We start from the raw sequence: 24,932 nt of genomic DNA on the forward strand, positions 1-24,932 counted from the left end.
CTGTATGCTAGGTGAGAAAAGAAAGTTCAACTTCTGGTGCCAGGTGCATGCATCAATCGCTTCTGCCCCACTCAAAGAACGTATGAAAAGTAAATAGGATATGATTGTTCAATATTGTGTGTGTGTATATATATATATAGCTTGTTGAGAGAATGCCAAGAGTGTGCAAAGCTGTAATCAAGGCAAAGGGTGGCTACTTTAAAGAATCTCATATATATATAATATATTTAGATTTTAGAACACTTTTTTGGTTACTACATGATTCCATGAGTTATTTCATAGCTTTGCTGTCTTCCCTATTATTATACAATGTAGAAAATAGTAAAAATAAAGAAAAACCTTGGAATGAGTAGGTGTGTCCAAGCTTTTGACTGGTACTGTATATATTTTTATTTGACAAAAATAGTGCACTGGGACATTTACAACTTCTGTATTAGTGGAACAATATAGCCGTCTGCAGCACTGGATTTTTTTTTTCTTCACAAGAGTAGTGCACTGGGCCTTTACTACTTCTGTAATAGCACAGAGAGAAATATTTTTCTTTCGCCCCTTTACAAAAAAAATACTTCCCTCATGAAAAGAAGCAGCAACAGCACAATGTGGCCACCTTGTGGTGCTATAACCCTGTCTGGGAATAGGCTGCTACTCCATAGCAGGCCAACTGTCAGGAGTCTGACAGTCACTGCATTGTGTGACTGCTGCAGTGCTGATCCTTTTGCCTACAGCCATTTCAGATGATCTAGTTAACAACATACCATTATTATGAGTAAAAACAGGTAGATGTGAATTGACACTCATTTTATTAACAGTGCCACATCCATCATAATGCCTTGAGTCTTGTTAGGTCGGTCTGTTTTCGTGATCCCTTTTTTTAGAGAAAGATTGGCAGGCACATTGAGGGACCTGCTGCACCTCTGCTTTGATCTGACGGTTACAGCCAAATTCAGACAGTAAGACACCATGCAACCAGCCTGGCCAACACAGAAAATGGGCTATATTGGCTGTCTGATATATATCAATGTGTTCAAAGATGGGCTTAGGCAGTGCCAAGCACTAGGTTTTTACTCCCATTCAGGGCCTCTCTTCAGATGAGCTGAATTATAATGGGATGCTTGGCTTGATCCAACTGGGGAATATCACCTTCCAACAGCAACAAAAGAGGACTAGTCTGTTTTTCCATTGTCTTTTACAATACCACTGTAGTTAGAACAGGCAGAGATGCTGTGTGTATTGACACAATGTCAAAGGTCATAAGTCAGAAAAATGTCAAATACCTCTGTACATACATACAGTACATACCTAGTCATACTGCATTGGTGTCTGAGGTTTCTACTGAATCTGATGAAGCTACATGCATTCCATTTGTGTTCATCATCATAATCATATTGAGCTTCTCTGTTCCATTCCTCGTCTCCTCTTTCCTTCTCCTCTTCCGTCTGCAAAGTTTATGTCGACTGAGACAGAAAAATACCATTAGAAAGTAGATTTGTGATTTTAAAATGCATCGTTTGATATTTATTCTATCATGTGAGTATGGTATCGTCGGTGTTGAATCTCACTTTAGTTATTCACCAATACATTCTCCCAGTATCTCAGAGGTTAGGCATCTAATGTATTTTTTAGCACAGAAGACTCTTTTGTTAATCTGATGCTCAGCACTCTGTCTCGCTTTTGGGTAAAAATGAGAAGGGAGAGCAGGGCAGATACAGTACATACAACCCGATGAAAACCAAAGGTAACATGGCCACAAGCGTTACATTATTACTTTTCCATTCACGGGACACACATAGATTCCTTACATCCCATCCCAGGGTTAGTATGACAGGCTGTAAGGTGATGAGTCTGTATGTCCACCTCTCACTCTTACAAACTCAAACACACACACACATGGAAGTTGACAACATAAGGAAAATCTGGCTGTTTGATGCTTTAAGAATGTTTATTTTACTCACTGTGCACAGATGCGGATGAATGTGATGAGCAGTATGAGGAAGACCAATACTGCTATCACACAGACTACGATGATCTGCCTCTTGTCATCTAGACGCGAGGCCAGATCAACATACTCACACCTGGACCCAATGTACCCTCTCTCACATCTAAAACAGAGCAAACATACCATACACCCACTGTGATAAAAATATGCACAAGAAGTTTGCTTATTGGTTCTATCTCTTGTTGCCAAAAGAAAAACAAAGACGTAACTTGAAGTACATGGGCTATGAGTTAACAAGCAGATGCTGAGCTATCAGAGCTGTCTTGCTGATTGTGATTCTATGATGCTTGTGAGGCTTGATGAAATGCATTAAGACCATGTTAAACCAACCATTTATCTGCCTTGTTGTTTTGATTTAAGTATAATCTGGGGGTCACAGTGAACAAGGTTAGGACAATCATTAGGGTCAACAAGTGATTTGTCTTACAAAGTTTTTAAAAAGTGTTTTACTTCTATTGTCACGCCCTGACCATAGAGAGCCATTGTTTCTCTATGGTGAAGTGGGTCAGGGCGTGACTGGGGGTGATCTAGTTTATTTATTTCTATGTGGTGTTCTAAGTTTATTTTCTATGTTGGTGATTTGTATGATTCCCAATTAGAGGCAGCTGGTAATCGTTGTCTCTAATTGGGGATCATATTTAAGTAGCTGTTTTTCCCACCTGTGTTTATGGGATATTGTTTTGAGTTAGTGCACGTAGCACCTCTGTAGTCATTGTTAGTTTATTGTATATTTGTCTTTGCTAAGTTTCACTTTATTATTAAAATGATGTGGAACTCAACATCCGCTGCGCCTTGGTCCGATATTTATTCTAGCGAACGTGACATCTATTAGGAACTTGAACTTTATACTTGTAATAGTGATGTGTAATAATTCTGCTACAATTATCAAAATAGACACATAAAGCAGGTTTTTAATACATTTTTACTGCAGAGATTGTTGAGTATGCAGCATGTCCTTGGCTTGAGACCTTCTGCCATGGATATATACAGATAAAGGATTGGGGCCCATGGGTCGGGTCGGGTGAGATGATTTACCTGCATGAAGGAGTATTCTGTTCCTTTACAAAGCGACACGACCCATGGATACAGTATTGCCTTAACTCCTTTGGACATTTGGTGAAATGGCCACTCTTTTTGCCTTGAGTTGCAGTTTCTATTGAGTCTATGGAGAGTGCAAATATAAAAATATGGGGGTAAGGGGGATTATAGAGTAACTATTTTGCCATATAATATCCTTCTGATAAGATTGCATTGCAAAGGTGATGTAGAATAAGATATGAGTTTGAAGTGAGAAGCTCCGGTTTTCCCTTAGTAATCTGACTCAGGGTGGCCAGTATCACCTGTCATATAAATATGATCTGAGGAAGGACTAGGAACTGGACTGTCACAACGAGGACAGGACTGGTGTGGTTGAGGATAATGTGTCAATTATATGTCATGAAATACAGTCAAAGTAAAAGAAAACTGAGTAAAAGACAACCTTCTCAGCCAAATTTGGTTGTTGTGTAGAAATACACAAACATAACATTCAAACATAATCGATTTGGCCACTGTTAGTAAAGAGAAGGGATACCTAGAGTTTTATTACATACTCCTCTTTTCCCATCCAGTGAGTCATGGCGAACTTGGGCCGGTAAAATAATGAGGCTTAGTTCCCATCACATAGAGGGAGAAAGCCCCAATTGTAGTGTGAAACATTAGAGCATGCCTTTAAAATGAAAATGACCCATATTGAATAGTAGCCGAACTAGTTACAAATTAACAACAGGTGTAAATTGATCTAGGTATTTAGTTAAGTAGCTGTATGTGCAGCCAGTGATCATACTATACTTCACCGGGATAAGTGAGCAGCTGGGAAATGCTGCTGCTGTTTGATCAACAGAACATAAGAGGTATATGGCGGGAACCAGGAACTACTTCACCGTAATAAAATGAACATAACTGCATCACTCTTCTTCTCCATGTGGGTAAATACAATAGTATGATCAGTAGTTAAGTTGAGTTTATTTTATTTTTACAGGGACAGTGCACATTAATCAACGTTTCAGTAAAAGTGCCGGTTTTAGCCAGCCGGCTCATTTTCAACCACAGTCCCTGGGCAGGTTATTAAAAACAATTACAATATAGACAATCATTGAGCAGTGAGCACACACAGAGCAACATAGGACAAGCAAGACATAGCATACAGACAGAGCAACATAGGACAAGCAAGACGTAGCATACAGACAGAGCAACATAGAACAAAAAGCAGCAAGACAAAATTCATAAAAGCAACAAAGTGTTTCCACACCTCACAAGCTACAGACAACCGACAACATGGAAAGCAGCAATACATAGCTAGGGATTATGTTCACAAATCTGATTGACCTTTAGCCATGTCTTCATGTTTTTTGTGAAAGTGTGATATGTGGTGCAGTTATGTGTGTCTGATGGCAGTGTATTCCAGACATGGGAAGCTCTCACAGAGAAAGCGGATTTACTTAAGGTGCTTTTCCTTAAGGGAACTATACAGTCACCTCTCATGGCAGACGTTGTGGATCTGCTGCCATATGTTTGGGTTTTCTGTTTAACAAATATACTGAGTGGAGGAGGAGCCAGGCCATTTAGGATCTTGAATACAAGACATGCGTCGGTGTATTGCACAAGATTTTTCCAACTCAGGAGCTCATGCTTTCTGAGGATGTAACAGTGATGATGGCTATTGGGCTTCCTATCAAGCACTTTGAGAGCCTGTTTGTAGACAGACTGAATAGGTTTTAATGTTGTACAGCAAGCTTGGGCCCAACTAGTCAAGCAATATGTTAAGTGGGGGAGTATCATAGATTTGAAGTACAGTTTTGCTACCTTGTTGATTAGCCCTTTTAGGTGTGAGGGTTATCATCAAACAGCAACTGACAACTCCTGAACAGTGGAGGCTTCAACTAAGGAGGCTTCAACTGACACATGATGTCAGCCTGCCGTCCATAAAGGCCACGTCTAAATAGCATCAGAGGAACCTAACCCAGGGCACATAACAAGCTGGTGGTACACTTCACAATAACACTCACAGGGGAGGTAATAACTGCATGGTCACTGGTGGCAAGAAGGCTTTAATGTGCACTATGGTCTCTTTTGGGGCTGGTAGGTGACACCACCTCCTGTTACTTCAGGGCCGGGTGGAGATTGGAGAAGCCTTTCATATTCCAACTGTTTGAATGAATAACTGTGAATGACGTACTCCTGAAGCAGTGCCTTCAATTTAACAACAGAGCACGAATACATATAAGAATAGTAGAAGAATGTTTTTGAAGGACTTTTTACAAACGTCACAAACACATTACTTTTCTAATCCAACAGGTTTCTTCTAAACCTGGCTAATTCTAAAGTCAAAATGACTCAAAAATGTTAACACGTGCATGTCAGATGATAAAAAAACTTCAAACAAACTTTTATGGCATGATTATCCCTCCATAAGTTGATGTTTCTTTGGGGAAAACAATCTACCTTTGAAGTTGTTTGTGTTGCCTTGGTGATGGAGGGACACAGTGTTGTTCGCCGGCTGCTCAGTTGTATTCCATTCAGCCAGAGAGTATTTACACAGGGCCAAAGCTACGACCAGAAAACAAACAGAGCTGGTCACACAATGCACAAACATCAAGTCAAATCCTTACAATTCCACCAACATTGGTTTTAGAATCTGATTATGGAGCTTATGATTGACAATTTGACAGTAATACCTCCTAGCTCAGGCTCAGGCTTTGGGTGTCTGGGATTTCCAACACCATGATAACCTTTCTAAAGATAGTCTTTGCATTCAATCCAACAACACTGTCAGTTTTTCATAATATTCAAAACAACACCCAGCCATGATACGAATGTGGTGAATGGGATAAGTGATCTATAAAAACAACAGATGTGGTTATTAATAGTCTATTCTATTGGTTTGGGTAATCTTGGCATGTGATTTGGGGGAACTCTATTTGTAAATAGAGAGAGGGTTATGGGGTGGTGGGTGGTGGATCATTTGCTGATCATCTGACACACCAGCATGCTAATTGCTGCTGTCAATCACAGTATAGGCAGGTACATAGGAGTATTAAGTTAACAGTACACTACACTCCAGTATCTAAAATCAGTGTTGCAGACTCCTTTAAAGCACAGATAGATTAATCAAAGTAGCTAGACAGGGGAAATAATTTCAAAATTGGGCAGTCCTGTAAGGTTCTGCTTTTCTTTTCTTTGTCAACCTTGTGATCTTTTTCTTTGTATTCTGGAACGTAGCCCTATCTTTCATTTTTGTTCATTGATTTCACCTGTGTTCGTTTCTCACCTGGTCTCATCAGCTCCCTATTTAGTTCAGTTCTTTCTGTTTGTATGGTTGTGAGGTATTGTTTGCTTTTTGACTGCCTACCTGTCTTTGACCATTGCCTGCCTGTAACCACGATTCCTGCCACGCTCTGCACGTGAATCTACACCTTTTTCCCCTGAGTATTCATTACAAGTCCATTCATCTTTGTTGGCATATCTTTTGTTATAAAAACTATACAACCTTCTACTTCACTGAGTTGCACAAATAAATATCGTATTGTCTCTTCTGGTGAAAAGAGGCCAACAATAGACTGTAGCATTTACATTTACATTTTACATTTTAGTCATTTAGCAGACGCTCTTATCCAGAGCGACTTACAGTAGAGTGCATACATTTTTATTACATTTTTTTTACATACTGAGACAAGGATATCCCTACCGGCCAAACCCTCCCTACCGGCCAAACCCTCCCTAACCCGGACGACGCTATGCCAATTGTGCGTCGCCCCACGGATCTCCCGGTTGCGGCCGGCTGCGACAGAGCCTGGGCGCGAACCCAGCCCAGCCTGGGCGTGAACCCAGAGACTCTGGTGGCGCAGCTAGCACTGCGATGCAGTGCCCTAGACCACTGGGCAGACCACCCTAGACAACCCTAGACCACTGCGCCACCCGGGAGACTAGCAGCCACATTATGTACAAAACAAGCTACGAACAAAGCAAAAAATAAAAATAAATAGCCTGGTTGGTTAAGAGCCGATAAGACGTTAGCCTTCCCCTCCGGCGCCGTCACAATTTTTTAAATAAATAAATAATAATTTTAAAAAGGAAAAAATACAAATAAAAGGTGCATGGCCAAGCAATCATAGCAGAGAGTACAGGAGGGTGGAGGTGTTGTTGCCTACCTTCACAACTTGGGGTCGGCCTGACAGGATGTCCAGGACACAGTTGCACAGGGCGGGGTTCAGACCCAGGGCCCTGAGCTTAGTGATGAGCTTGGAGGACACTATGGTGATGAAGGCTGAGCTGTAGTCGATGAACAGCATTTTTACATAGGTATTTCTTTTGTCCAGGTGGGATAGGGCAGTGCAATGGCTATTGCGCCCGTGGATCTCTTGGGTGTCAGGTAAGGTTGAGGTGATATGGTCCTTAACTAGCCTCTCAAAGCACTTCATGATGACAGCTACAGGGCAATAGTAATTTACTTCAGTTACCTTCGCTTTCCTGGGTAGAGAAACAATTGTGTATATCTTGAAGCAAGTGGGGACAACATACTGGGATATGGAGAGATGGAATTTGTCCGTAAACACTCCAGCCAGCTGGTCTGCACATGTTTACGGACATATTGGCAGGGTTACATATATCAAGGAACCACCTGGAATTGTACCTTCGAGGGATGACTCTACCCCTGTATATGATTTCCAATTTCCACTACTTATTGCCTGGCCTTGCAGCATTGATGTCCATAGACTAGCTATACTTGAGTTCACATTTTAGCAGAGGGCTCATTGCACTGAGTAGGCCTCAATAGAGAGTAGTCTGAAGGTGAGAAATGAAAGAGCACCTCCTCCCAGCTGCCCACTGCACTCAGGATAGGAAACTCTGTCACCACCGATAAATCCACTATAATTGAGAATTTCAATAAGCATTTTTCTACGGCTGGCCATGCTTTCCACCTGGCTACCCCTATCCCGGTCAACAGCACTGCACCCCCCACAGCAACTCGCCCAATACTTCCCCATTTCTCTCTCTCCCAAATCCAGTCAGCTGATGTTCTGAAAGAGCTGCAAAATCTGGACCCCTACAAATCAGCCGGGCTAGACAATCTGGAGCCCCTCTTTCTAAATGTATCTGCTGAAATTGTTGTAACCCCTATTACTAGCCTGTTCAACCTCTCTTTCGTGTCGTCTGAGATTCCCAAAGATTGGAAAGCAGCTGCGGTCATCCCCCTCTTCAAAGGCGGTGACACTCTAGACCCAAACTGCTACAGACCTATATCTATACTACCCTGCCTTTCTAAGGTCTTCGAAAGGCAAGTCAACAAACAGATTACCGACCATTTCGAATCCCACCGCACCTTCTCCGCTATGCAATCTGGTTTCAGAGCTGGTCATGGGTGCACCTCAGCCACGCTCAAGGTCCTAAACGATATCTTAACCGCCATCGACAAGAAACAATACTGTGCAGCCGTATTCATTGACCTAGCCAAGGCTTTCGACTCTGTCAATCACCACATACTCATCGGCAGACTCAATAGCCTTGGATTCTAAAAAAATTGCCTCGCCTGGTTCACCAACTACTTCTCTGATAGAGTTCAGTGTGTCAAATCGGAGTGCCTGTTGTCCGGGCCTCTGGCAGTCTCTATGGGGGTGCCACAGGGTTCAATTCTTGGACCGACTCTCTTCTCTGTATACATCAATGATGTCGCTCTTGCTGCTGGTGAGTCTCTGATCCACCTCTACGCAGACGACACCATTCTGTATACTTCTGGCCCTTCTTTGGACACTGTGTTAACAACCCTCCAGATGAGCTTCAATGCCATACAACTCTCCTTTCGTGGCCTCCATCTGCTCTTAAATACAAGTAAAACTAAATGCATGCTCTTCAACCGATCGCTGCCCGCACCTGCCCCACCGTCCAGCATCACTACTCTGGACGGTTCTGACTTAGAATATGTGGACAACTACAAATACCTAGGTGTCTGGTTAGACTGTAAACTCTCCTTCCAGACTCACATCAAACATCTCCAATCCAAAGTTAAATCTAGAATTGGCTCCCTATTTCGCAACAAATCATCCTTCACTCATGCTGCCAAACACACCCTCGTAAAACTGACCATCCTACCGATCCTCGACTTCGGCGATGTCATTTACAAAATAGCCTCCAACACTCTACTCAATAAATTAGATGCAGTCTATCACAGTGCCATCTGTTTTGTCACCAAAGCCCCATATACTACCCACCACTGCGACCTGTACGCTCTCGTTGGCTGGCCATCGCTTCATACTCGTCGCCAAACCCACTGGCTCCAGGTCATCTACAAGACCCTGCTAGGTTAAGTCCCCCCTTATCTCAGCTCGCTGGTCACCATAGCAGCACCCACCTGTAGCACGCGCTCCAGCAGGTATACCTCTCTGGTCACCCCCAAAGCCAATTCCTCCTTTGGCCGCCTCTCCTTCCAGTTTTCTGCTGCCAATGACTGGAACGAACGACAAAAATCTCTGAAACTGGAAACACTTATCTCCCTCACTAGCTTAAAGCACCAGTTGTCAGAGCAGCTCACAGATTACTGCACCTGTACATAGCCCATCTATAATTTAGCCCAAACAACTACCTCTTCCCCTACTGTATTTATTTATTTATTTTGCTCCTTTGCACCCCATTATTTCTATTTCTACTTTGCACATTCTTCCACTACAAATCTACCATTCCAGTGTTTTACTTGCTATATTGTATTTACTTCGCCACCATGGCCTTTTTTGCCTTTACCTCCCTTATCTCACCTCATTTGCTCACATTGTATATAGACTTATTTTTCTACTGTATTATTGACTGTATGTTTGTTTTACTCCATGTGTAACTCTGTGTTGTTGTATGTGTCGAACTGCTTTGCTTTATCTTGGCCAGGTCGCAATTGTAAATGAGAACTTGTTCTCAACTTGCCTACCTGGTTAAATAAAGGTGAAAAAACAACAACAATTGCCTCTATATCATAGGCCTGTAGTGGCTAAAGCGTAATAATTGCCACACCATACCAAACCTTCACAAATGTTTCTAAACTTTATTAGGGTAATATTGTCAGTCCCTGATCTGTTTCACCTATTCCTGTGATATTCTCCACCCCCTCCAGGTGTCGCTTATTTTCCCCAGTGTATTTATCCCTGTCTTTTGTCGTGGTAATTTCCTGTATTACTATGTGATGAGAGAGCAAACCACACACAAGTCAGAGTTATATTATAAAGTCCATCTTTAATTATATGAGCTTCACCATAGCCCTTTTGACTCTCAGATCAATTCAGTGTTTATCAATGAATTCTCTGAGAGTGCTTACAAAACAATTCTTAGTATCTTTTATAGAAAAGATACACCCCTCTCAACTTACATGACGATTAACAGATCTTAGGAACATTACAAAGAACCTTTTACTTGAAAGAGGAGTATCCTATCCAGATAGCATTAGCTATAAATTATCGTTCAGTTTGGTCTCTTTAGACGAGACTCTAATCTCGTTCTTGGTACCACTCGGGACCAAAACATTACCTCATCCAATGGCATATATCAATTGTCAATTCTAGATACTCCCATCTCAAATACACCCCCTCCTGGACAAGCTCAGAAAGGGGAGTGATTCTCTAGGTCATATACCAGGTCAAGATTCATACAACATCAGAGGGGTAATACAATGATTCCAGACACTGCCATACTCCTCCCCCCAATGGGAAAAGAAGGGAGTGACTAGCGTACAGACATAGTGGAGCCCTTCTCCCTTTCTGATATTCTGCATATTATGAAAGTAAATAAAACATCTTATTTATCTATGTTACCTAACTAATTATGATTAATCTACGACACTCTCTGTGCCAGATCGTCTTGTATGTTTAGTCAAGTCAACCAGTGTGTTTTTCCCCATACTCCTTTTGCTATTCTCCTTTTTCTAGTCCTCCTGGTTTTGACCCTTGCCTGTTTCTGGACTCTGTACCCGCCTGCCTGACCATTCTGCCTGCCTTGACCACAAGCCTGTCTGCTACCTCCTGGACTCTGATCTGGTTTTGACCTTTTGCCTGTCCATGAACATTCTCTTGCTTACCCCTTTTGATTATTAAACATTGTAAGTGTAAGGGTGCGTGCTGGTGGCAGGGAAGTCAGGCGCAGGAGATCGAACTTCGTATAAACGGAGCAGTTTAATAAGTGCTCAAAAACTCTGACAACCAAAATATACAAAATAAAACAAGTGGGTACAAAACCCGTCGCACACCAGAATATATCTTGCACAATGCTTACAAACAAAACAATCACCGACAAGGACAATGATTGAAACCAGGTGTGATACAAGACAAGACAAAACCAAAGGAAAATGAAAAGAGGATCAGCGATGGCTAGAAGGTTGGCGACCGCCGAACGCTGCCCGAACAAGGAGAGGGACCAACTTCGGCGGAAGTCGTGACAGTAAGACTCCAACCATCTGCCTCCTGTGTCTGCATCTGGGTCTCGCCTTGTGCCTTGATAAAGATCAAAGTAAGCCATTGTTTATAGGGAAAATACAAGCAGAAGAGCAAATGCAAACAAGGGAGAAAACGCACTACCATCCCCTGTGCCCCCCAAAAATCCACACAACCCTCGCCAAAGCAAATAGAAAAAGTTTCACCACCCTCCCCTATTTTGGACCGCCCAGTCAATTTCGATCTGTCCTTTAGCAATGGCAAATATACTTAAAATGTGTAAGCAACACTCACCAATAAGCCATTCATCCTCAACAGCTCCCGCCTGGAGGCTTACAGGCCAACATTTCTGTTCTGCAGAATGAACAAGTCGTGCTTTCCGCCAGGCCACTTCAGTAGCGTCTTTTGTGCATCACAACCAGTGGTGTAAAAAGTACCTAGTTGTCATACCTGAGCAAAAGTAAAGATACCTTAACAGAAAATCACTCAACTAAAAGTGAAAGACACCCAGTAAATTTGAGTAAAAGTCTGAAAGTATTTGGTTTTAAATATACTTAAGTATCAAAAGTAAATGTAATTGCTAAAATATAAATCATTTCAAATTCCTTATATAAACCAAAACAGACGGCATAAAATATTTATTTTTTTATGTACAAATTGCCAGGGGTATGCTCCAACACTTTTATGCAGGGAACTTAAATCCGTTTTACCTCATTTCTACCAGCATGTCACAGGTGCAACCAGAGAGAAAAAAAAACCTCTAGACCTCCTTTACTCCAGACACAGAGACGCGTACAAAGTTCTCCCTATCCCTCCATTTGGCAAATCTGACCATAATTGATTCCTCCTGATTCCTGGTTACAAGCAAAAACTAAAGCAGGAAGTACCAGTCACTTGCTCAATACGGAAGTGGTCAGATTACGCAGATGCTAAACTTAAGGACTGTTTTGCTAACACAGACTGGAATATGTTCCGGGACTCATCCGATTGCATTGAGGAGTATACCACATTCGTCAGAGGCGTCATCAATAAGTGCACCGACGACATTGTCCCCACAGTGACCGTACCTACATACCTCAACCAAAAGCCATGGATTACAGGCAACATCCACACTGAGCTTAAGGGTATAGCTGCCGCTTTCAAGGAGCAGGACTCCAACCCGGACACTTATAAGAAATCCTGTTATGCACTCAGATGAACCAATAAACAGGCAAAGCCTCAATACAGGACTAAGATTAAATCCTACTAAACCGGCTCTGACACTCGTCGGATGTGGCAGGGCTCGCAAACTATTACGGACTACAAAGGGAAGCAGCGAGCTGCCCAGTGACACAAGCTTACCAGACGAGCTAAATTACTTCTATTCGCGCTTTGAGGCAAGCAACACTGAAGCATGCATGAAGCACCAGCTGTTCTGGAGGACTGTGTGATCATGCTCGCCGTAGCCGATGTAAATAAGACCTTTAAACAGGCTGAGACCTGTCCCTGGCTGAGTCTATAATACCTACATGTTTCAAGCAGACCACCATAGTCCCTGTGCCCAAGAACACCAAGGTAACCTGCCTAAATGACTACCGACTCGTAGCACTCACATCTGTAGCCATGAAGTGCTTTGAAACGCTGGTCATGGCTCACATCAACACCATCATCCCATAAACCCTAGACCCACTCCAATTTGCCTACCGCCACAACAGATCCACAGATGACGCAATCTCTATTGCACTCCACTGCCCTTTCCCACCTGGACAAAATTAACACGTACTTGAGAATGCTGTTCATTGACTGCAGCTCAGCATTCAACACCATGGTGCCCTCAAAGCTCATCACTAAGCTAAGGACCCTGGGACTAAACACCTCCCAACTGGATCCTGGACTTCCTGACTGGCTGCTCCCAGGTGATAAGGGTAGGCAAATACACATCTGCCATGCAGATCGTAAACACAGGGGACCCCTCAGGGGTGCATGCTTAGTCCCCTCCTGTACTCTCTGTTCACACATGTCTGCATGGCCAATCACGACTCCAACACCATTATTAAGTTTGCCGACGATACAACGGTGGTAGGCCTGATCACTGACAACGATGAGACAGCCTATAAGGATGAGGTCAGAGACCTGGCATTGTGGTGTCAGGACAACAACCTCTCCCTCAACATGATCAAGAGAAAGGAAATTATCGTGGACTACAGGAAAAGAAGGGGTGAGCACGCCCCCATTCTCATTGAGAGGGTTGTAGTGGAGCAGGTTGAGAGCTTCAAGTTCCTTGGTGTCCACATCACCAACAAGCTAGGACCATCCAAGCACATCAAGACAGTCATGAAGAGGGCACGTCAATGCCTGTTCCCCCTCAGAAGACTGAAAAGATTTGGCATGTGTCCTCAGATCCTCAAAAATTCTTCAGCTGCACCATCAAGAGCCTCCTGCAAGGCGATATAGATGGTAGTGAGTACGGCCCAGTACATCACTGGGGCCAAGCTTCCTGCCATCCAGGACCTCTATACCAGTGGTGTAAAAAATACCCAATTGTCATACTTGAGTAAAAGTTAAGATACCTTATAGAAAATGACTCAAGTAAAAGTGAAAGTCATCCAGTAAAATATTACTTTAGTAAAAGTCTAAAAGTATTTGGTTATAAATATACTTTAGTATCAGAAGGAAATGTAATCGCTAAAACGTACTTAAGTATCAAAAGTAAAAGTAAAAGTATAAATAATTTCAAATTCCTTATTAAGCAAACCAGATGGCACCATTTTCTTGTTTTTTAAGTTTACGGATAGAGCCACGGCACACTCCAACATTCAGACATAATTTACAAACAAAGCATGTGTGTTTAATGAGTCCGCCAGATCAGAGGCAGTAGGGATGACAAGGCATATTCTGTTGATAAGTGTGTGAATTGGACCATTTTCCTGTGCTGCTTAGCATTCTAAGTACTTTTGGGTGTCAGGGAAAATGTAAAAGGTACAATATTTTCTTTAGTAATGTAGTGAAGTAAAAGTAAAAGTTGTTAAAAAATATAAATATTAAAGTAAAGTAAACCCCAAAAAACTACTTATACTAAATACTAAAGTATTTTTACTTAAGTACTTCACACCACTGCTCTATACCAGGCGGTGTCAGAGGAAGGCCCAAAAAATTGTCAAAGACTCCAGTCACCCAAGTCAAAGACTGTGGCAAGCGGTACCGGAGAACCAAGTCTGGGTCCAAAAGGCTTCTTAACAGCTTCTACCCCCAAGCCATTAGACTGCTGAACAGCTAATCAAATGCACTGATCCCCCCCCCCCCCCCCCCTCCCCCTTTTTTTTAAGGGCCATTACAATCAATGCAGAGAAAGAAATAATACAACAATAAACCCCTTGACTTTTTCCACATTTTGTTACATTAGAGCCTTATTCTAAATGTATTAAATAAAACATTTTCCTTATCAATCTACACCCCAAAATGATTAAGTGAAAAAACGTTTTAGATAAAAATTTTAAAAACAGATTTACATAAGTATTCAGACCCTTTGCGATGAGACTCAAAATTGAGCTCAGGTACATCCTGTTTCCATTGATCATCCTTGAGATGTTTCTACAACTTGATTGGAGTCCACCTGTGGTAAATTCAATTGATTGGACATGATTTGAAAAGGCACATACCAGTCTATATAAAGGTCCCACAGTTGACAGTGCATGTCAGAGCAAAAACCAAGCCAGGAGGTCGAATTAATTGTACGTAGAGCTCCGAGACAGGATTGTGTCGAGGCACAGATCTGGGGAAGGATACCAACAAATGTCTGCAGCATTGAAGGTTCCCAAGAACACAGTGGCCTCCATTATTCTTCAATGGAAGAAGTTTTGAACCACCAAGACTCTTCCTAGAGCTCACCGCCTGGCAAAACTGAGCAATCGGGGGAGAAGGGCCTTGGTCAGGGAGGTGACCAAGAACCCGATGGTCACTCTGACAGAGGTCCAGAGTTGCACTGTGGAGATGGGAGAACCTTCCAGAACGACAACCATCTCTGCAGTACTACACCAATAAGGCCTTTATGTTAGAGTGGCCAGACAGAAGCCACTCCTCAGTAAAAGGCACCCCCATCCAACCTGACAGAGCTTGAGAGTATCTGTGGAGAGGAACGGGAGAAACTCCCCAAATACAGGTGTGTGGATATGTACGTACAGTCACTGTGGGGACAACGTCGTCGATACACGTATTAATGAAGCTGGGGACTGATGTAGTAAATGCCTCAATGACATTGTATTAATCCCAGAACATATTCAAGTCTGTGCTAGTGAAACAATCCTGTACCTTAGCATCCGCTTCATCGGACCACTTCCATATAGACAAGTTGGTTGTTTAGCAACAAAACCAAGGGGTGTGCAACTATGGGGCAAAACAGACGGGGTTGGCTTAGATTGTTGACAACATGTAAATGCAATAGGTGCTTCATGTTTTAAGGGGATGTTGTAGAAATTGTTTCACAGGGACACTCAAAGTCAATCTTAAATTAATAATTGTTTGTCAGCGTGCTAGATATGTTCCAACAAACTTGATGCACCACAGTGAATGTCTGTCAGGAGATCTAAAAGGGCAGTCCCATTAGTTCCCTTATATACTGACAAGTCATTTTTGCATGATTTAGCTTATTCATAATTAATTAATTCATCATTAACGTTTGCTTCATTCGTGTGACCGACCAGTACAGGGTCATGCATGTGACAGACCAATACCTCACAAGGCTTCTTCTCTCAGCTGAAACCTTGAAACTGAGATATCCCTTTCTCTAAGCAAGGTTCTGGGCGTACTGACAAAATTGCAGACACTGATAGTGAGGATTCGTTCAATCAGTCACTTGCATGAACACAGAAATTGGTTTATAGAAAAGCACAAACATAGAAATTGGTAAATAGAAAAGCACCAACATAAAATGTTCCATCACAGGAGCATGGAATTGGCATGCTGACTGCAGGAATGTCCACCAGAGCTGTTGCCAAAAAATGTAATGTTCATTTCTCTACCATAAGCCACCTTCAACATCGGTTTAGAGAATTTGATAGTACGTCCAACAGAATCATTTATGTACAAACTGTCAGAAACCGTCTCAGGGAAGCTCATCTGCGTGCTCATCGTCTTCACCAGGGTCTTGACCTGATTGCAGTTTGGCATCGTAACCGACTTCAGTGGGAAAATGCTCACATTTGATGACCACTGGCCTGCTGGAGAAGTGTGCTCTTTACAGATTAATCCCGGTTTCAACTGTACCGGGCAGATGGCAGACAATGCGCATGATGTTGTGTGGATGAGCGGTTTGCTGATGTCAAGGTTGTGAACAGAGTGCCCCATGGTGGTGGTGGTGTTATGGTATGGGCAGGCATAAGCTATGGACCACTAACACAATTGCATTTTATCAATGGCAATTTGAATGCACAGATATACTGTGACTAGATCCTGAGGCCCATTGTCGTGCCATTCATCCACTGCCGTCTCCTCATGTTTCAGCATGATAATGCACGGCCCCATGTCGCAAGGATCTATACACAATTCCTGGAAGCTGAAAATGGCCAAGTTCTTCCATGACCTTCATGCTCACAAGACATGTCACCCATTTTTAAAAGAATTTAAAAAATGTATTTCACCTTTATTTAACCAGGTAGGCCAGTTGAGAACAAGTTCTCATTTACAACTGCGACCTGGCCAAGATAAAGCAAAGCAGTGCGAGAAAAACAACAACACAGAGTTACACATAAATAAACGTACAGTCAATAACACAATAGAAAAATCCAAGTACAGTGTGTGCAAATGTAGAAGAGTAGGTAGGTAAGGCAATAAATAGGCCATAGAGGCAAGTAGCGATACCGGGGTGCAAACGAGCAAGAGTTGGTAGATGTAAATTGAGATTAATAATATAACAAATATATATGAAGAAATAGATATATACATGGGACGGGACAAGACAAGACAAGACAAGACAAAACAGACGTCCAACTGCTACGCCATCTTGGGAAAAAATTGGGATGCTCTGGATTGACATATACGACAACGTGTTCCAGTTCCCGCTAATATCCAGCAAATTCGCACAGCCATTGAAGAGGAGTGGGACAACATTCCACAGGCCACAATCAACAGTCTTATTAACTTTATGCAAAGGAGATGTATCGTGTTGCATGAGGCAAATGGTGGTCACACCAGATACTGATTGGTTTTCTGATCCATGCCCCTACCTTTGTTTTATAAAGGTATCTGTGACCCCGTATCTGTCACACCCTGATCTGTTTCACCTGTCTTTGTAATTGTCTCCACCCACCTCCAGGTGTCTCCTTTTTTTCTCCAATAGTACCCGTTGCATGTATCCCTGTGTTCTCTGTCTCTCTGTGCCAGTTCGTCTTGTTTTGCCAAGTCAACCAGCATTTCTCCTAGCTCCAATTTTTCCCAGACTCTGTTTTTTCCTAGCCCTCCTGGTTTTGACCCTTGCCTGTCCTGACGCCGAATCCGCCTGCCTGACCACTCTGCCTGTTCTGACCTCGAGCCTGCCTATCCCCCTGTACTGTTTGGACTCGGACCTGTTCACTGAACCCCTGCCTGTCCTGACCTCGAGCCTGCCTATCGCCTGGTACTGTTTGGACTCTGACCTGGTTTATGAACTCGTGGTCTGCCACGTGGTCTGCCACTGCGAGGACGATCAGCTGTCCGTCCTGTCTCCCTGTAGCGCTGTCTTAGGCGTCTCACAGTACGGACATTGCAATGTATTGCCCTGGCCACATCTGCAGTCCTCATGCCTCCTTGCAGCATGCATAAGGCACGTTCACGCAGATGAGCAGGGACCCTGGGCATCTTTCTTTTGGTGTTTTTCAGAGTCAGTAGAAAGGCCTCTTTAGTGTCCTAAGTTTTCATAACTGTGACCTTAATTGCCTTAAGCTGTTAGTGTCTTAACGACCGTTCCACAGGTGCATGTTCATTAATTGTTTATGGTTCATTGAACAAGCATGAGAAACAGTGTTTAAACCCTTTACACCGAAGATCTGTGAAGTTATTTGGATTTTTACTAATTATCTTTGAAAGACAGGGTCCTGAAAAAGGGATGTTTCTTTTTTTGCTGAGTTTAGATGAAAACTCTCTTGGTAAATAGTATGGACTACAGCTTATCATGAGGTATTCTATCTTAGGGAGCAGAACCTCGACACTTCCTTAAATATTAGAGTGGTCTTAGCATGATAGTCCAGAGGTCTTTTTTGTTGTTGTACTTTTTACCCCTTTTTCTCCCCAATTGGTACTTACAGTTTTGTCCCATCGCTGCAACTCCCGTACAGACTCGGGAGAGGTATGCATCCTCTGAAACACGACCCTGCCAAGCCGCACTGATCGCTTTACCCAGAAGCCAGCCACACCAATGTATTGGAGAAAACACTGTACAACTGGCGACTGTGTCAGCGTGCATGTTCCACGCCTGCCACAAGGAGTCGATAGAGCTCGATGGGACAAGACATCCCGGTCGGCAAAACCCTCCCCTAACCCGGACAATGCTGGGCCAATTGTGCGCCGCCTCATGAGTCCCCCAATCATAGCCAGCTGCGACACAGCCCGGGAGTGAACTCGGGTCTGTGGTGACACCTCAAACACTACAGTGCCTTAGACCGCTGTGCCACTTGGGAGGGCCTAATAATCTATTTTTAAGCATGCTACACCACTAACTCATTGGGAAGGGGTTACATATATACAATAAGATAGCATATTTTGTTACCCCATCAATATTCACTTTGTAACATTTACAGAGCTATAGTTGAAGTCGGAAGTTTACATACACTTAGGTTGGAGTCATTAAAACTCGTTTTTCAACCACTCCACAAATGTCTTGCTTACAAACTATAGTTTTGGCAAGTCCGTTAGGACATCTACTTTGTGCATGACACAAGTCATTTTTCCAACAATTGTTAACAGACAGATTATTTCACTTATAACTCACTGTATCACAATTCCAGGGGGTCAGAAGTTTACATACACTAAGTTGACTGTGCCTTTAATTAATCAGCTTGGAAAATTCCAGAAAATTATGTCATGGCTTTAGAAGCTTCTGATAGGCTAATTGACATCATTTGAGTCAATTGGAGGTGTACCTTTGGATTTATTTCAAAGCCTACCTTCAAACTTGACATCATGGGAAAATCTAAAGAAATCAGCCAAGACCTCAGAAAAAAAGGGTAGACCTCCACAAGTCTGGTTCATCCTTGGGAGCAATTTCCAAACGCCTGAAGGTACCTCTTTCATCTGTCCAAACAAGAGTACGCAAGTATAAACACCATGGGACCACGCAGCCGTCATACCGCTCAGGAAGGAGACGCGTTCTGTCTCCTAGAGATGAACGTAGTTTGGTGCGAAAAGTGCAAATCAATCCCAGAACAACAACAAAGGACCTTGTGAAGATTCTGGAGGAAACGTCTCCTTCCTGAGCGGTATGACGGCTGCGTGGTCCCATGGTGTTTACCCTTTTTTTCTGAGGTCTTGGCTGATTTCTTTCGATTTTCCCATGATGTCAAGTTTGAAGGTAGACTTTGAAATAAATCCAAAGGTACACCTCCAATTGACTCAAATGATGTCAATTAGCCTATCAGAAGCTTCTAAAGCCATGACATCATTTTCTGGTACAAAAGCATCTGTATCCACAGTAAAATGGTCCTATATCGACATAACCTGAAAGGCCGATCAACAAGGAAGAAGCCACTGCTCCAAAACCGCCATAAAAAAAGCCAGACTACGGTTTGCAACTGCACTTGGAGACAAAGATCGTACTTTTTGGAGAAATGTCCTCTGGTCTGATGAACTGTTTGGCCATAATGACCATCATTATGTTTGGAGGAAAAAGGGTGAAGCTTGCAAGCCGAAGAACACCATCCCAACTGTGAAGTACGGGGGTTGTCGGGGTGCTTTGCTGCAGGAGGGACTGGTGCACTTCGCAAAATAGATGGCATCATGAGGAATGAAAATGATGTGGATATATTGAAGCAACATCTCAAGACATCAGTCAGGAAGTTAAAGCTTGGTCGCAAATGGGATTTCCAAATGGACAATGACCCCAAGCATACTTCCAAAGTTGTGGCAAAATGGCTTAAGGTCAACAAAGTCAAGGTATTAGAGTGGCCATCAGAAAGCCCTGACCTCAATCCTATAGAAAATTTGTGGGCACAACTGAAAAAGTGTGTGCGAGCAAGGAGGCCTACAAACCTGACTCAGTTACACCAGCTCTGTCAGGAGGAATGGGCCAACATTCACCCAACTTATTGTGGGAAGCTTGTGGAAGGCTACCCGAAGCCTTTGACCCAAGTTAAACAATTTAAAGGCAATGCTATCAAATACTAATTGAGTGTATGTAAACTTCTGACCCACTGGGAATGTGATGAAAAAAATAAAAGCTGAAATAAATCATTCTCTCTACTATTATTCTGACATTTCACATTCTTAAAAGAAAGTGGTGATCCCAACTGACCTAAGACAGGGAATTTTTACTAAGATTAAATGTCAGGAATTGTGAAAAACTGAGTTTAAATGTATTTGGCTAAACTTCCGACTTCAACTGTACATACTGCCATCTAGTGTACAAACTTTAAGAAACACCTCATGTGAATAAACAGGTAGCAGTGTTACATTTTAGTCATTTAGCAGACACTCTTATCCAGAGTGATTTACAGGAGAAATTGGTGTTAAGTGCCTTGCTCAAGGGAACATTGGCAGATATTTCACTTAGTCAGCTTGGGGATTTGAACCAGCACACTTTCAGTTACTGGCCCAACACTCTTAACCACTAGGGTACCTGCCGCCCCAAGTGTTCCTTAGACTGACTATCTTCATTCATGTAAGTCATGTATACAGGCAGCATTTCATATGCTCATGATTCACATTAAACTCTTCATTTTAGAGTCTTGTCAGTGATTAGCAAAAAATAGTAAGCAGACATTTCTTCTTATTGCATGACTGTGCCATGTGACGCCTGGATGTGTGTAATTCATCTCCTTTTAGTCTCCAGTCCAGTGCACCTTCCATCTATACAACAACCTCAAAGGGCTCCATCACTTACAGAAGACGAGGTAGTTCATGTCTGGCAGATAGACTTTAGGATGTCCCTTCCCTGTGATCACCTCTCAGGTGGACTGGCATAATTGGCTGCTGCTGCCTTAGTATCCAATGGTTTCACATCCAGCTGAGGATTAAACCTGGTGCTGGTGGAAGCTCAACTCATTTACCCCCAAAATGATGAGCAATCAGCATGAAACAATGTGGTTACATTTGAAGAAATATGCATAATCCTATTTCATCTGTTGTTTTCATATACTGTTATGACAGTGCCGTGGGAAGTGTAATCATTGGCATATAGTTGATGGTGTTTAGCTGTTTCAGTACTAATGTCATTACCAGTTCTACCTGCTTCTCTGTCCTTGTCTGAGGGTCTGATTTACGAATGCACTTCGGGAAGGTGAACCCAAATGAATGTCCCAGGAGTGCTACTTTGCTTTGAAATGGTATTGTGTCATCTTTAATTTGTTTGATGTCCTTTTAAAGATGCATCCATGGAGAGACCTGTTCCATTTTAACGACATGCACTACAGTACCTTGCGACACTAGTACACACACTCCATTAGGACACTATTTTACTCAGGACCCATGAGCAGTGAGTGCATTTGGAAAATATTCAGAACCCTTGACTTTTTCCACATTTTGTTACGTTACAGCCTTATTCCAGACTGGATTAAATAATGTTTTTCCTCATCAATATACACACAACAACCCATAATAACAAAGTGAAAACAGGTTTTTACAAAATGTTGCCAATATATTCCATTAAAAATCTGAAATACCTTATTTACATACAGTACCAGTCAAAAGTTTGGACACCTACTCATTCAAGGATTTGTCTTTATTTTTTGCAAAATAATATTGAAGACATCAAAACTATGAAATAACACATATGGAATCAAGTAGTAACCAAAAAAGTGTTAACCAAATAAAAATATATTTTATATTTGAGATTCTTCAAAGTAGCCACCCTTTGTCTTGATGACAGCTTTGCACACTCTTGGCATTCTCTCAACCAGCTTCATGAGGTGGAATGCATTTCAATTAACAGGTGTGCCTTGTTCAAAGTGAATTTGTGGAATTTCTTTCCTTCTTAATGCGTTTGAGCCAACCAGTTGTGTTGTGACAAGATAGGGGTGATATACAGAAGATAGCCCTATTTGGTAAAAGACCAAGTACATATTATGGCAAGAACAGCTCAAATAAGCAAGGAGAAATGAAAGTCTATCGTTACTTTAAGACATGAAGGTCATCCAATGCGGAAAATTTCACTTTGAGCAGTAGCAAAAACCATCAAGCGCTATGATGTAACTGGCTCTCATAAGGTGAATGTGATTCCATGTAAACCTGTCTGTGTCAACTTTTCTACCCAGAGCTGCAAAGTATTTACCTTGCTTCCAGATAATTACCAGATCAGATTCATGGACATGGACTGACATCAAATTAATTAGTCACCCAGCAGTTGGCCATGACAGCAAATGTTTCTGCACTGATTATGGAACTGATGTGATCTGACATGCTGCCATCCCCTTGACAACTTCAGTTCTGCTATAGAATGTAATATTGGTGTGGAAAACAAAATGTATAAGAATATTTACCCTCAGCTGACAACTTTGGCCTCATAAACATTATATTACGTGGGTGGCAGTAAAAAAAAAAGAATTCTGCAATTACTGAGGCTTGACTTGTAACTGTGTTCTTTTAGTGTATTGCCAGCAGCCAGCATTCAATTACAGCACTGTCAGGGGTTGGGGATGAGGGTCGAGCAGCTGGTGATCCTTCAGCTTTATGGTATTTTAATGGCTGTTATAAAACCATCCTCCTCGCCAATGACTGGCAGGTATGACAGCATCATGAGCATCACAACCATCCTTGCAGACTTCATTACCAACTCACATCCAACCCCTCCTCTCTTATCACACATGCATGCACAAACACACACACACAAAAATATATCAATAAACAAATGTTTTTAGAAAAAACTGATATAATTCCAATCTTTGAAAATAGTGTGCACAGTCTTCACAGAAAGACAGTTTCACCACTACCTATACAGCAGGTGTAATCCAACTGTAGAGAGTAGGTCGTTTGTCATTAGGTTTAATTGATTCAGTGGCATTGAGAGAGAAAAGATCCACCTTTTACGGTAATTTGACATGATTAGCCTGTGACAGTTAATTGAGGAAGTCTGCTGGAACTATTGACAGTTACTCTACTGTGAAACAAAAATGTAGATATGGGTTATTAATAACAACATGCATCTGTCATCACATCAGACTATGCATAATCTAAAATGAAAGACACATTCTGGTTGCGCCTGAATATATGATCAAATATTAGAGGACTTACAAGCACTCCAGTAATATTTGATCAAACAAGATAGTATATTGAATCTTTAGAACAGGTTTACCTGATGCACAGTTATTCTAAGTCCTGTTTAATGTCTTCTTCCATCAAGGCCTCTGTAGTCTCTTATCCTCATCCTTGGACCCCAGATGCCAACCACTTATCTGTTTGATAGCATGCCTGTCTGCCAACTTAGACCATGATCAAAGATAGAGAAGAAAGGGACAGACAGACGATTGATCTATCAACACTGTTTTATAGGGAAAGATTTTCTGTCTTACAGGGCTACTGTACTGCCCTACAAAGGCAAAATGCAGTAACTACGAATTTGGTCAGAAATCTTTGATCTGTTGTAATGGCCAGGTACACTACATTATCAAATGTATGTGGACACCTGCTCGTCAATCATCTCATTCCAAAATCATGGGCATTAATATGGAGTTGGTCCCCCCTTTGCTACCAGCTGCTATAACAGCCTCCATTCTTCTGGGAAGGCTTTCCACTAGATGTTGGAACATTGCTACAGGGACTTGCTTCCATTCAGCCACAAGAGCATTTGTGAGGTTGAGCACTGATGTTGGGCGATTAGGCCTGGCTTGCAGTCGGCGTTCCAAGTTATCCCAAAGGTGATCAATGAAGTTGAGGTCAGGGCTCTGTACAGGCCAGTCCTTCCACACCGATCTTGACAAACCATTTCTCTATGGACCTTGCTTTGTGCACAGGGGCATTGTCATCCTGAAACAGGAAAGGGCCTTCCCCAAACTGTTGCCACAAAGTGGGAAGCACAGAATCGTCTAAAATGTAATTGTATGCTGTAGCGTTAAGATTTCTCTTCACTGGAATTAAGGGGCCTAGCCCGAACCATGAAAAACAGCCCCAGACCAATATTCCTCCTCTACCAAACTTTACAGTTGGCACTATGCCTTGTGGCAGGTAGTGTTCTTCTGGCATCCGCCAAACCCAGACTCTTCCTTCGGACTGCCAGATGGTGAAGTGTGATTCATCACTCCAGAGAACGCGTTTCCACTGCTCCAGAGTCCAATTGCGGCGAACTTTACACCACTCCAGCCGTGAAAACCCATTTCATGAAGCTCCCGACGAACAGT

The 24,932-nt window shown here is 42.4% G+C and overlaps 1 protein-coding gene across 1 annotated transcript; it reads right to left on the reverse strand.

Moving 5' to 3' along the window:
• Positions 1-1,303: 1,303 nt before the first annotated feature.
• On the reverse strand, positions 1,304-13,263 carry LOC139567540 (probetacellulin-like). Its single transcript, XM_071388886.1, has 5 exons — positions 13,202-13,263; positions 5,480-5,607; positions 3,032-3,158; positions 1,953-2,099; positions 1,304-1,454 (listed from the first exon to the last, which is right to left on the reverse strand). The coding sequence occupies exons 1-5, from the start codon at positions 13,261-13,263 to the stop codon at positions 1,304-1,306; spliced, it is 615 nt and encodes a 204-aa protein (XP_071244987.1).
• Between the last annotated feature and the right edge of the window lie 11,669 nt (positions 13,264-24,932).

This window comes from Salvelinus alpinus, chromosome 1 (assembly GCF_045679555.1).
Source record: "Salvelinus alpinus chromosome 1, SLU_Salpinus.1, whole genome shotgun sequence".
NCBI lineage: Eukaryota > Metazoa > Chordata > Actinopteri > Salmoniformes > Salmonidae > Salvelinus > Salvelinus alpinus.

Coding starts and splice junctions, on each gene's coding strand:
- LOC139567540 (XM_071388886.1), bottom strand. CDS start 13,263: ATGAGCTTTGAGGGCACCATGGTGTTGAATGCTGAGCTGCAGTCAATG. Junction 5,608..13,201: donor TCAATGAACAGCATTCTCAA/GTACGTGTTAAT, acceptor TTGTGTGACCAG/CTCTGTTTGTTTTCTGGTCG. Junction 1,455..1,952: donor TTCATCCGCATCTGTGCACA/GTGAGTAAAATA, acceptor TTTCTGTCTCAG/TCGACATAAACTTTGCAGAC.